At 47.4% G+C, this 13,645-nt stretch overlaps 1 protein-coding gene across 1 annotated transcript in view; it reads right to left on the minus strand.

Moving 5' to 3' along the window:
• RFTN2 (raftlin family member 2) overlaps window positions 1–13,645 on the minus strand; it is a 59,399-nt gene that overhangs the window by 33,430 nt on the left and 12,324 nt on the right. The window contains exons 6-7 of the mRNA XM_060257399.1: window positions 12,055–12,258; window positions 3,319–3,440 (exon numbers count right to left, since the gene is read on the minus strand). Coding sequence (XP_060113382.1) covers window positions 3,319–3,440; window positions 12,055–12,258 — 326 coding nt within the window. The remainder of the gene's footprint in view (window positions 1–3,318; window positions 3,441–12,054; window positions 12,259–13,645) is intronic.

A 13,645-nucleotide genomic window follows, 5' to 3' on the forward strand; every position in this document is an offset into this window, starting at 1 on the left:
GCTGAGAGGGCTCTCCCAGCAACTGCCCTTTCAAGGACAACCTCTGCCAGAGCTATGGCTGACCCAAGGCCATGCCAGCAGGTGCAAGTGGAGGAGTGGGGAATCAAACCCGGTTCTTCCAGATAAGAGTCCGCACACTTAACCACTACACCAAACTGGCTCTCTTAACCACTACACTTAACCACTGCACTAAATGGTGGCATCAGGGGGTGTGGCCTAATATGCAAATTAGTTCCTGCTGGCTTTTTCTGCAAAAAAAGCCCTGACTGTAACTTATCTTGGACTTGCATGATATTTCTTGTGCCTAACCCAACCAAGGCGTGAAGAGATTGTCTGTGGTTCCCTAGTTCATATGACCATATGAAGCTGCCTTCTACTGAATCAGACCCTTGGTCCATCAAAGTCAGTATTGTCTACTCAGACTGGCAGTGGCTCTCTAGGGTCTCAAGCTGAGGTTTTTCATGCCTATTTGCCTGGACCCTTTTCAGTGGAGATGCCGGGGATTGAACCTGGGACCTTCTGCTTACCAAGTAGATGCTCTACCACAGGATTCGGCGGGGAGGGGGATAGGGTTGACCAGGGGTGGAATTCTAGCAGGAGCTCCTTTGCACATTAGGCCACACCCCCTGATGTAGCCAATCTTCCAAGAGCTTTCAAAAAAGAGCCTTGTAAGCACTTGGAGGATTGGCTACATCAGTGGGGTATGGCCTAATATGCAAAGGAGCTTCTGCTAGAATTCTACCCCTGGGGTTGAGGAAAGTGAGCTGAGGTTTTTAATGCTTTTTTCCTGCAGTATTTTTCCTGATCAATGCCTGCACAAATGGCATGTATGTAACAAGTTCTCATTACTGGCTTTGAAGACTTTATTGGATTGAGCCAAACAAGAAAATTCTCTGTGTGGAGCAATAAAATTTTGTTTTCTTCATGCAGGGTATTGAATCAAGCACAAAATGGTTTGCATCTGGGACTATTCGCCTAGAATTAAGTTTGAGTGCAGCGGCACCTTTAAGACCAACAAAGTTTAATTCTGGGCTTAACTTTTGTGTGCAGGCACCCCAAAGCTTATACCCAGAATTAAACTTTGTTGGTCTTAAAGGTGCCGCTGGAGTCCAACTTTGTTCTTGTGCTTCAGACCAACACGGCTGCCCACCTGAAACTGTTCACCCAGTTAAAAGTTCCTCTGAAGTTGCCACAGGACCCCCACAGCAGGGGTGGCCAAATTTGCTTAACAGAAGAGACACAAAGAACAAACATCAGATGTTTCAGAGCCACAAGACATGATTGTCAAATGCTGGAAGGAAGGAAGAAGGGAGGGAAGGAGGGAAGGAAGGAAGGAAGGAAGGAAGGAAGGAAGGAAGGAAGGAAGGAAGGAAGGAAGGAAGGAAGGAAGGAAGGAAGGAAGGAAGGAAGGAAGGAAGGAAGGAAGGAGGGAAAGAAGGAGGGAAGGAAGGAAGGAGGGAAGGAAGGAGGGAAGGAAAGAAGGAAGGAAGGAGGGAAGGAAGGAAGGAAGAAAGGAGGGAAGGAAGGAGGGAAGGAAGGAGGGAAGGAAGGAGGGAAGGAAGGAGGAAAGGAAGGAGGGAAGGAAGGAGAGAAGGAAGATAGGAGGGAAGGAAGGAAAGAAGGCAGGGAGGGAGGAAGGAAGAATGGAAGGAAGGGAGGGAGGAAAGGGGGTGGGAGGAAGGAAGGTGGGGAGTGGTGAGGAGAGATGAAAAGAAAGCAACATTAACTTTAAATGCATTCTCCAAGCCTCCCACTGGCTTGGCTTGGCAAAGTGATTTTAATTGCCTTCTCCAAGCTGGCTAATGGGGCAGTGTGGGCTTCGAGAGCCACACTATATGTGTGAAAGAGCCACATGTGGCTCCTGAGCCACAGTTTGGCCACTCCTGCACCACAGCTATTTTTGCTGCTGAAGAAGCAAGCCTTTGAAAATGCAAATGGTCTCTTTGGCAGTGGCAGTGAACACGCAATCCCCCACCCCACCCCATATATTAGCACATAGCTTATTTGGATTCGAGCTCTCTCTTTTTAAAATTATTATTATTCTCAAATTCCCACTTCTGAATAAATGCCATTTAATGAAAGCTCACATTACTTAGAGAATTGATTGAAAGAAATGTGTCCTAATTAAAAATGTTCAAATGAAAAGTTAAAAGAGTGGAAGGCCTTGTGGTTAGAAGAGCAGGCAACAAGAAGAAAAAAGGACTCCCAGGAGCCAACTAATTTAGCAAGACCACTGTGGCTCAGGAGTGTAAGATCAACTTTTGCAGTCCCTCATTCCGTCCTTTAAAGAAAATGTTCTGTTTTTCCGCCAGAGGCTGCTACTGCACATATATGGTCCCAGCGGCAATAGAGCTGGCAGTGCCTTTTGCCAAAATTGATACTCGAGTCTTATATTGTACAAGCATAAAATGAAGCCAAAAATCATGTGGTGTGTTCTGTTGGTTAACGCTCCTTCCATATGGAACCATTTAACATGAGGATGGCATGAAACAGAAACTGCAATATACATCTATGGCAAACTCCTGCTATTAATTTATTCTGGGGAATCGTCTTATGTGCCTTACAGTATTATACAGTACAGAACTATGTGGCTTCAGTGAACCTAAAAAGATGCATCTCTATCTTTGCTTAGGATGGAGCTCCAAACATTTGATTCTGTGCACAGTGTCAAACGTGACATCTGTACTATCAATGTTTCTCTAGGGACAAGAACATAAGACGATAAGAGAAGCCACGCTGGATCAGGCCAGTGGCCTATCCAGTCCAATACAATGTGTCACACAGAGACCATCAGGAGAGATCCACCAGTGGGGCCAGGACACTAGAAGCCCTCCCACTGTGCCCCCCCCCACAATCGCCAAGAATACACAGCATCACTACCCCAGTCATAAGAACGTAAGAGAAGCCATGTTGGATCCATCCAACATCCATCCATCCAGTCCAAGACTCTGTGTCACACAGTGGCCAAAACCCAGAGGCCATCCGGAGGTCCATCAGTGGGGCCAGGACACTAGAAGTCCTCCCACTGTAGCCCTCCAAGCACCAAGAATACACAGCATCACTGCCCCAGACATAAGAACATAACTTTAGATGTGTGGGAAGTGATGTGAGAAGAGGGTAAATAGAAAAAGATCTGCTTCCACAAGGTCTGTAGGAGCTTGGATGCAGTTTGTTCAAATGACACATATGTTGTAGACTTGCTTACTCACATTCATTTAAACTGATTTTTAAGGAATACAAATCAGAATGTGAGGAGAGACAAATCCTTATAGTGCCCTGTGCACTTAGACTAAAACCAAAACATAAACAGGAAGTTACCTCAATGACCGTCCACTGTTCTACAACTATTGCATCATTTCCTTTCCTGTTTGAACCTGGGACTCCCGACCCTTCTTCTTCGTATATGAACAAGCCTTCTAATGATTTGGACAGGTGGTCAGCTGGGTACAGTGGAAGAAAAGAAAGAAAATCCATGACAAGAACATTAAACATTTAACATTTGTGAACTTCTGAGTTCAAATTAAGATCTCCCAAATTAAGATCTCCCATTTTACGACTGTCTACAGTGACTGCCCGAGAATTAGACATTTCTAAAAACTAGAAACTTTCCACTGACTCCATCCTCGACTTTGGGGAAAGGCACACTGGCTAAAAAAACAGAACTCACCGCATGTCTCTCAGACACAGGGGGAATCCAGCTCTGTGGTTGAAATGGCAGATGTTCTCACCAGCAAACCGAAGGCCTACCCTTCCTGCTCTAGTTCAGGCCGCTGGGCCACTTTTTTGTTTTTAAAAAGGACTTGAACATTCATTATTAAAAAACAACGTAATTTTTTTTTTAGGCAACGGTAAAGGTGCAAGCACCAGTCATTTCCCACTCTGGGTGATGTCGCATCACGACGTTTTCATGCCAGACATTTTTGTGGTTTGCCATTGCCTTCCCCAGTCATCTGCACTTTCCCCCCAGCAAGCTGGGTACTCATTTTACCAATCTCGGAAGGATGGAAGGCTGAGTCAACCTTGAGCTGGTTACCTGAACCCAGCTTCCGTCGGGATTGAACTCAGGTCATGAGCAGAGCTTAGGGACTGCAGTACTGCAAGAAAAATGCTATAGAGTAGAATTTCCAGGTCTGTGTTGGAAAATACTTGGAGACTCTGGGGGTGAATCTGGGAGAGGGCAGGGTTTGGGGAGGGGAGGGGCCTCAGCATGGTCCAATGTCCTGGAGTCCACCCTTCAAAGCAGCCATTTTCTCCACGGAAACTGATCTCTGCCGGCTGGAGATCAGTTGTAAAAGTGAGAGATCTCCAGGCCCCATCTGGAGGCTGGCAATCCTATTGGCCACTCTGTGAGCCGGGATACTGGAGTAGGTGGACCACTGGTATGATCCAACAGGGCTCTTCTGATGTTCTTATTGATTCTGAGGGCTCTGTTTTGATAGACAGGCAGAGAAGCGTCTTCTCAGGAAACCTTTGTTCTCACAATTCTCTTGCCCTGATAAGAGTGTACGATTACCCTCCTTGGGTGTGTACAGAAATATCGCGTTTGTGTCGTAAGCCTGCTACACACAGCCCTTTTTTGGCCAAACGGACGCACCCTTCCCCTGAGGACTGAGCTCAGAAGCAGTTATTTCTATGATAAGCAGTCGTTGTCTGTACACAGTAAGGACTGGCTATCTATTGGGATGACTGTGAGAACACTTCCCAGCGCCATGGAGACTTCCGAGCAAAATAATAATGAAATACATTGCCTTTAAAAAATGTCAAGACCAACTTTTTTCACTGGCTCAGCTCAATTGAAACCAAACAAGCACGAAGCACCTATAGCGGTGCTGGCTTTGATCTGAAGACGTGAGCCGCGACTCACGAAAGCTCATCCATCCCCTGTTGTGACTCATGAAAGCAGGAACCCACGAATGTTCACACTCTGTCACAAATCTTGTTAGTCTTTAAGATGGTGCTGGACTCTGGCTCTTTTCTACCGCTGCAGACAAACACAGCTCGATCTATCTCTGTGGAAGGCGCCACATTAACCATACGGCATGGAAATCCAGCACAAGGTATCTGAAGACATGAGCATAGATCCAGGTGGGCAGCCGTGTTGGTCTAAAGCCGTAGAACAAAGCAGGAGTCAAGGGGCACCTTTAAGAAGAAGGGGTGCAATCTGGTTTCCCCCTTTTTCTTTTTGCCATGGCTGAGGTGGCAAAGAAGAAGAAGATTGCAGATTTATACCCCGCCCTTCTCTCTGAATCAGAGACTAAGAGTGGCATACAATCTCCTATATCTTCTCCCCCCACAACAAACACCCTGTGAGGTGGGTGGGGCTGAAAGGGCTCTCAGCAGCTGCCCTTTCAAGGACAACTCCTGCGAGAGCTATGGCTGACCCAAGGCAATTCCAGTGGCTGCAAGTGGAGGAGTGGGGAATCAAACCCGGTTCTTCCAGATAAGAGTCTGCACACTTAACCACTACACCAAACTGGCTCTTTCAAGGACAACTCCTGCGAGAGCTATGGCTGACCCAAGGCAATTCCAGCGGCTGCAAGTGGAGGAGTGGGGAATCAAACCCGGTTCTCCCAGTTAAGAGTCTGCATGCTTAACCACTACACTAAACTGGCTTTAAGACCAACAAAATTTTATTCAGAATGTAAGCTTTCGTGTGCATACACACTTCTTCAGACGAGGAATGACGTACAGTAAGCAGAGCTACATACAGCTTGTGGGGTTTAGAATGCAAAGTGGTACAAAGTTAAAATCCAATAGCAGAATAGTAAAATTAACAAATTCCGAAAACCTTTGATCTGGGTTGCATTAGCGTGGGAAACCAATAAAGCAGTAACATGTCAGAATGCGAGAATATCTGTTAATTATTCTATTGCTAATAAGCCTGGGTCAAAATGAGGGCATTTCTTTCCCAGAAGTTTTTTCCTATGCAACTAATTTACCTTTTAATATGTAACATAAATATATACATCATTCTAGTTTGCCATTAGAAAAAACACATTAAAATATAGTGGAAGATGGGGTTTAGTATATGTAATGAGATAAACAGCCAATATCCCTTGTTTGAGTATGTCAATACAAAAACATTATTCTGATACACTATCCTAAAAGAGAAATACATTGGAATACTGTAGATATAAATCGATGGTGCGGTCTCATTTGGAATACTGTGTACAATTCTGGTCACTGCACCTCAAAAAGGATATTATAGCATTGCAAAAAGTGCAGAAAAGGGCAACTAGAATGATTAAAGGGTTGGAACACTTACCCTATGAAGAAAGGTTAAAACGCTTGGGGCTCTTTAGCTTGGAGAAACGTCGACTGTGGGGTGACATGATAGAGGTTTACAAGATTATGCATGGGATGGAGAAAGTAGAGAAAGAAGTATTTTTCTCCCTTTCTCACAATACAAGAACTCGTGGGCATTCAATTAAATTGCTGAGCAGTTGGGTTAGAATAGATAAAAGGAAGTCCTTCTTCACCCAAAGGGTGATTAACATGTGGAATTCACTGCCACAGGAGGTGGCGGCTACAAGCATAGCCAGCTTCAAGAAGGGATTGGATCAAAATATGGAGCAGAGGTCCATCAGTGGCTATTATATATATATATATGTCTGTGTGTGTGTGTATGTATGTATATGTGTGTGTATACATATTGGCCACTGTGTGACACAGAGTGTTGGACTGGATGGGCCATTGGCCTGATCCAACATGGTTTTTTTATGTTCTTATGTATAGCCATACTTGGTGAAAGCGGGTTAAGCAGCAATGACTCACAAAAGCTCATCTCCTGCCATAGATTTCGTTAATCTTTAAGGTGCCCCTGGACTCTTGCCCTGTCATTAGAGTAGCTGTTATGTATTGGACCTGGAGTTTGGCCTTAGGGCCAGCAGAGGCTTAGCTGAGCTGGAGACCCTAAAACAAGAGCCACCTGGATTCAGGAAGGAGGCCCATCAGAGGTCGTTAGGCCAGCTATTACCCTATAGTTGGGTGTAATGGGATGATGGTAATGGGTTCTGGGTGGGGAGGTTTGCATGCATATAAGCAGGGCCTTTGGTCCTGCCAGACTGTTCTGTTCCTATCTCACTATGCTGAATCACTGAATAAAGAGCTGAACTCACTATCTCTTGGGCGTCCTCATGCTTGGAACCCAGTACATTTTAGTAGCAAAGGTGGGGGAAAGGAGAGCTCTCTCTACAGCAGAAGGAAGCTCAGCAAATTTTGTATGTCAGTAGGAACACTTTCTGAATTAATTCCATGTGCCTGAAGCTCTGGCCCAGCATACACTGCTTGTGTCTCTTCTCCATTATGTCTCCCCAAGTATTAAAAAAGGACAGTCACACAGTCGAGTCTGACTCTTTGGACAAAGTCACACCAGGCCTTCTTATCTTCCACCATCCTCTGAAGTCTGCTCAAATTCGTGTTTGTTACATCAGTAACGCTGTCCAGCCATCTCCTCTTTTGCTGTCCCTTTCTTCTTTTGCCTTCTGTCTTTCCCAGCATCAGGGTCTTCTCCAGGGAGTGCTCCCTGACCTTCCAGGGAACAGTCTGGGTTGATTTCCCTTAGGACTGACTGATTTGATCTTCTTGCAATCCAAGAGACTCTCAAGAGTCTTCTCCAGCACCATATCTCAAAAGCATCTATTCTTCTGCACTCAGCCTTCCTTGTGGTCTAGCTCTCACAGCCATACATCACTACTGGGAATGATGTCTCGGCTTGACTTCGCGAACGAAGATTTAAGAAGGGTGCAGTAGTCCATGTCTGCTGCTGGCTCGCTGGTGGCTGACAAGACCAATGCGGGACAGGCAGATCTGGCCACAGTGGCTGCAGGGAAAAGTCTGATTTGGGGTTGGTGCTGTAGCAGTGCGATTCTTCCTCAATCTCCTTTTGTCCTCAAGACCAGCTATGCGTGCGTTCTCAAAGGAAGAGACAGCCTGGTGGATGGTGTGCCTCCATGCTTTGCGATCTGAGGCTAGGTCAGACCACTGGTGATGGTTGATGCGACAGGTGCCAAAGGATTTCTTCAAGGAATCCTTGTACCTCTTCTTTGGTGCCCCTCTGTTTCGATGGCCGGTGGAAAGTTCGCCATACAGAGCAATCTTGGGAAGGCGGTGGTTTTCCATCCTAGAAATATGCCCTGCCCAGCGCAGCTGCGTCTTCAACAGCAGTGCTTCGATGCTTGTAACCTCCGCCCTCTTGAGGACTTCAGTGTTGGTCACAAAGTCACTCCAGTGGATGTTGAGGATGGTGCGAAGGCAGCGCTGATGAAAGCGCTCAAGGAGTCGCAGGTGATGACGGTATAAAACCCACGATTCGGAGCCGTAGATGAGGGTTGTCATCACAACCGCTTTGTAAACATTGATCTTTGTGCTTTTTTCCAGATGCTTGTTGCTCCACACTCTTTTGTGCAGTCGGCCAAATGCACGGTTTGCCTTTGCCAGCCTGTTGTCAATCTCCTTGTCGATCTTGGCATCTGAGGAGATGATGCACCCCAGGTAGCTGAACTGCTGGACTGTCTTCAGTACTGATTCACCCACAATGATGCAGGGAGGGTGATAATCTTCCTGGGGTGCAGGCTGGTAGAGAACTTCTGTCTTCTTCAGACTAACTTCTAGGCCGAATAGCTTGGCAGCCTCTGCAAAGCAGGACGTCATATGCTGCAGAGCTGATACCGAGTGGGAGACGAGTGCAGCATCATCAGCAAATAGTAGCTCTCGGATGAGTTTTTCCATTGTCTTGGAGTGAGCCTTTAGTCGCCTCAGGTTGAACAGGCTGCCATCGGTGCAATAGCGGATGTAGACACCATCGTCGTCATCTAGATCTACTGCGGCTCTTTGAAGCATCATGCTAAAGAAGATCGTAAAGAGAGTTGGCGCGAGAACGCAGCCTTGCTTTACACCTGTGCCTATTGGGAAGGGCTCCGAGAGGTCGTTGCAGTGTCTGACTTGGCCTCGCTGGTCTTCGTGTAGCTGGATGATCATGCTGAGGAACCTTGGGGGACATCCTAAACGTTCCAAGATTTGCCACAGGCCTTTCCTGCTAACGGTATCAAAAGCTTTGGTAAGGTCGACAAAAGTCACATATAGACCCTTGTTCTGTTCCCTGCATTTCTCTTGGAGCTGCCTGAGAACAAATACCATGTCGGTGGTGCTCCTGTTAGCTCTGAAGCTGCACTGGCTCTCTGGGAGGAGTTCTTCTGCAATGGTGGGCACCAGTCTGTTCAGGAGTATTCTGGCAAGGATTTTGCCTGCGATGGAGAGCAGGGTTATCCCCCGGTAGTTGGAGCAGTCTGACTTTTCTCCTTTGTTCTTGTGTAGAGTGATGATGATTGCATCGCGAAAGTCCTGTGGTAGTTTGCCTTGTTCCCAGCAGGTGACAAGTACTTTGTGAAGTGTGCTATGTAGTACTGTGCCCCCATGCTTCCAGATCTCTGGTGGGATTCCATCAACTCCCGCTGCCTTGCCACTTTTCAGTTGGTTGATGGCTTTAACAGTCTCTTCTAGGGTGGGGATCTCATCCAACTCTGTTTTCACTGGTTGAAGTGGGGTGAGGTGGATTGCTGAATCTTGAACTACGCGGTTGGCACTGAAGAGAGCCTGAAAATACTCCGACCACCGGTTCAGTATGGATGCCTTGTCTGTGAGGAGCACTTGGCCGTCTGCACTACGCAAGGGACTCTGAGCCTGATATGATGGGCCATATACTGCCTTCAGGGCTTCGTAGAACCCTCTTAAATCACCAGTGTCTGCACACAGCTGGGTTCTCTCTGCAAGCTTGGTCCACCACTCGTTCTGAATGTCTCGAAGCTTGCACTGGAGGTTGCTACATGCAGCGTGAAAGATTGCTTTTTTCCCGGGACAGGAGGGCTGAGCAAGATGTGCTTGGTAGGCAGATCTCTTTTTCGCTAGTGATTCTTGGATCTCTTGATTGTTCTCGTCAAACCAGTCCTTGTTTTTCCTTGTGGAGAACCCGAGGACTTCTTCAGAGATCGACAGGATGGTAGTTTTTAGGTGTTCCCAGAGTGCTTCTGGAGAAGGGTCTGTGGGGCAACTGGGGTCCTCAATTCTTGACTGGAGTTTTGCCTGGAAGGCAGCTTTAACTTCGGCTGACTGAAGGCTGCCAACCTGAAGCTTCCTCCGAGGGATACCTCCTCTCCTGGGTGTGGGTTTAAAGTGAAGACGGAGATTGCAGCGTACAAGACGATGATCCGTATGACATTCCGCACTGGGCATCACTCGGGTGTGTAAGACATCTCGAAGGTCTCTCTGGCGCACCAGAATGTAGTCGATAAGGTGCCAGTGCTTGGACCGTGGGTGCATCCAGGTTGTCTTCAGGCTGTTCTTCTGCTGAAAGATAGTGTTGGTGACGGTGAGCTGGTGCTCCGTGCAGAATTCTAGCAGGAGGCGCCCGTTATCATTGCAGTTGCCAATGCCGTGTTTGCCAAGTACTCCTTTCCAGGCTTCCGAGTCTTTACCTGGGAATACCATCGCTTTAACTATACAGACTTTTGTTGGCAGGTGATGTCTCCCAGAAATCGTCACCCCAGAATTGAAAACAACTGGTGCTTGCACAGGGGACTACCTTTTTCCCCCCTCTCTGAATCAGAGTCTCAGAGCGGCTCACAATCTCCTTTACCTTCCTCCCCCACAACAGACACCCTGTGAGGTGGGCGGGGCTGGAGAGGGCTCTCCCAGCAGCTGCCCTTTCAAGGACAACCTCTGCCAGAGCTATGGTTGACCCAAGGCCATTCCAGCAGCTGTAAGTGGAGGAGTGGGGAATCAAACCCGGTTCTCCTAGATAAGAGACTGCGCACTTAACCGCTACACCAAACTGGCTCAAAAGAACAGCTTTTGAGTGTAAGATGACCCCCCCCCCCAATGTTATATACATTTAAAACAATTAATCATAAATAACTGCAATTTGTAGGCAAATCTACGACAACCCCCCGTTTGACAGCATATCTGAGGGAAAGCTTCGTCTTCCTTTTGGGCAAACACACAAATACTTCTGATCTTATTCTACCTGCCAGAAAATCTGATGTTTTTCCTTTACTTCTCTTCCTATATCCACAAGGGATTAATTTTCAATTACTATGGCTCAGCTACAAATGCTAACTCTTAACTGCTCTTTATTACCTCTTACTTTTGCTTTCTTTTTGTATCCCTTCTTGGCTACTGGCTATTGCATTCTTTGTATACTTCACTTCATTCCAAGCCCTAAAACTTCCACAATTTGTTCCAGCTGTAACCTATTGATGGAATTCCTTGCCCCTGGATATCTTGCACTCTCCCCTCTGAATCACATCCCCATGACTGACAAGGCCTCTCAACCTTCTGTATGATATGATAGAGAGAACTACAGTCTATTTGGCAAAGGGTTGCCTCAGTGCAGAGTAGGCGGACAGAGACTGTAGGCTGAGACTGAGCTATTTTTGCCATCTAATCCCTTAGGGAAAATATCAATTTTAATCAGGAAAAGCACTGCTTGTAGCATCAAAATATCTGCATGTGCCTCTATCCTCCCAATTCGGATCCCCCACTTCTCCTGTTATAGAATTTTGCACTAGACCTTTCACGCTGACCAATTTGCACAGCCCACTGGGTTTCTGAGGGTCTTCACCAGGGGTGGCCTAACGTTCTTAATGTAAGAGCCACACAGAATAAACACTGGATGTTATCAGAAGTTTGAGACCGGCAGGACAGGAAGACAGGCAGGCAGGCAGGCAAATAGATGGAGGAGGGAGAGGGGGAAAGGAAGCAACTTTAACTTTAAATGCATTCTCCAAGTCGGCTTGGCTTAGAGAAGTGATTTAAAGAGAGAAATGCCTTCTCCAAGCTGGCTAATGGGGTGGCAGAGGCTTCAAGAGCCACACAATATGTGCAAAAGAGCCTGAGCCTGCTTCGGTGGGGAGGGCAGGATATAAATAAAATTTATTATTATTATTACATGTGGCTCCCGAGCCCCAATTTGGACACCCCTGGTCTTTACAATTCTGAATTTTCATACTTTCCACCCTATATTCCAGGAGCGCAGAGTGATGGTATTGTTACCCTTACCTTTAGAAGCTTCCCAGCATACAAATGAGTCAATTAACGACAGTCCTTGTTTGTAATAATAGGTGGTTAATTCCAGCCAATCAGCATCCAGAGTACTAATCACTGGGCCTTTCCTTGTCACTTTGAGAGATAAAACACCATCGTGATACGTCCAGCAGGTAGAATCATCTTCAAACACATTGAAGACAGTGTACAGTTTGTTATCTGAGGAAAGACAGCGGAGACAGAAATCAGTCAGAAAAATTGTGTATTTAAGGAACTGAATAAGAATGTAAGAAGAGCCATGTTGGATCAGGCCAATGGCCCATCCAGTCCAACACTCTGCATCACACAGTGGTCAAAACCCAGGGGCCATTGGGAGGCCCACCAGCAGGGCCAGAACTCCAGAAGCCCTCCCACTCTTGCCCCCCAAGCACCAAGTAGAGAGAGCATCACTGCCCCAGACATAAGAACATAAGCCATGTTGGATCAGGCCAATAACCCATCCAGTCCAACACTCTGTGTCACACAGTGGCCAAAACCCAGGGGCCATCAGGAGGTCCACCAGCGGGGCCAGAACTCCAGAAGCCCTCCCACTCTTGCCCCCCAAGCACCAAGTAGAGAGAGCATCACTGCCTCAGACATAAGAACATAAGCCATGTTCGATCAGGCCAATGACCCATCCAGTCCAACACTCTGCATCACATAGTGGCCAAAACCCAGGTGCCATTGGGAGGCCCACCAGCAGGGCCAGAACTCCAGAAGCCCTCCCACACTTGCCCCCCAAGCACCAAGTAGAGAGAGCATCACTGCCCCAGACATAAGAACATAAGCCATGTTGGATCAGGCCAATGACCCATCCAGTCCAACACTCTGCATCACACAGTGGTCAAAACCCAGGGGCCATTGGGAGGTCCACCAGCAGGGCCAGAACTCCAAAAGCCCTCCCACTCTTGCCCCCCAAGCACCAAGTAGAGAGAGCATCACTGCCCCAGACATAAGAACATAAGCCATGTTGGATCAGGCCAATAACCCATCCAGTCCAACACTCTGTGTCACACAGTGGCCAAAACCCAGGGGCCACCAGGAGGTCCACCAGCGGGGCCAGAACTCCAGAAGCCCTCCCACTCTTGCCCCCCAAGCACCAAGTAGAGAGAGCATCACTGCCCCAGACATAAGAACATAAGCCATGTTCGATCAGGCCAATGACCCATCCAGTCCAACACTCTGCATCACATAGTGGCCAAAACCCAGGTGCCATTGGGAGGCCCACCAGCAGGGCCAGAACTCCGGAAGCCCTCCCACTCTTGCCCCCCAAGCACCAAGTAGAGAGAGCATCACTGCCCCAGACATAAGACCATAAACCATGCTGGATCAGGCCAATGACCCATCCAGTCCAACACTCTGTGTCACACACTGGCCAAAACCCAGGGGCCATCAGGAGGTCCACCAGCGGGGCCAGAACTCCAAAAGCCCTCCCACTGCGACTCCCTAAGCACCAATAATGTACAGCATCACTGCCCTAAACAAAGTGTTCCATCTATACCTTCGGGCTAATAGCCACTGATGAACCTCTGCTCCAGATGTTTAGTCAATCGCCTCTTGAAGCTGC

The sequence above is a fragment of the Heteronotia binoei genome, chromosome 16 (assembly GCF_032191835.1).
Source record: "Heteronotia binoei isolate CCM8104 ecotype False Entrance Well chromosome 16, APGP_CSIRO_Hbin_v1, whole genome shotgun sequence".
Taxonomy (NCBI): Eukaryota; Metazoa; Chordata; class Lepidosauria; order Squamata; family Gekkonidae; genus Heteronotia; species Heteronotia binoei.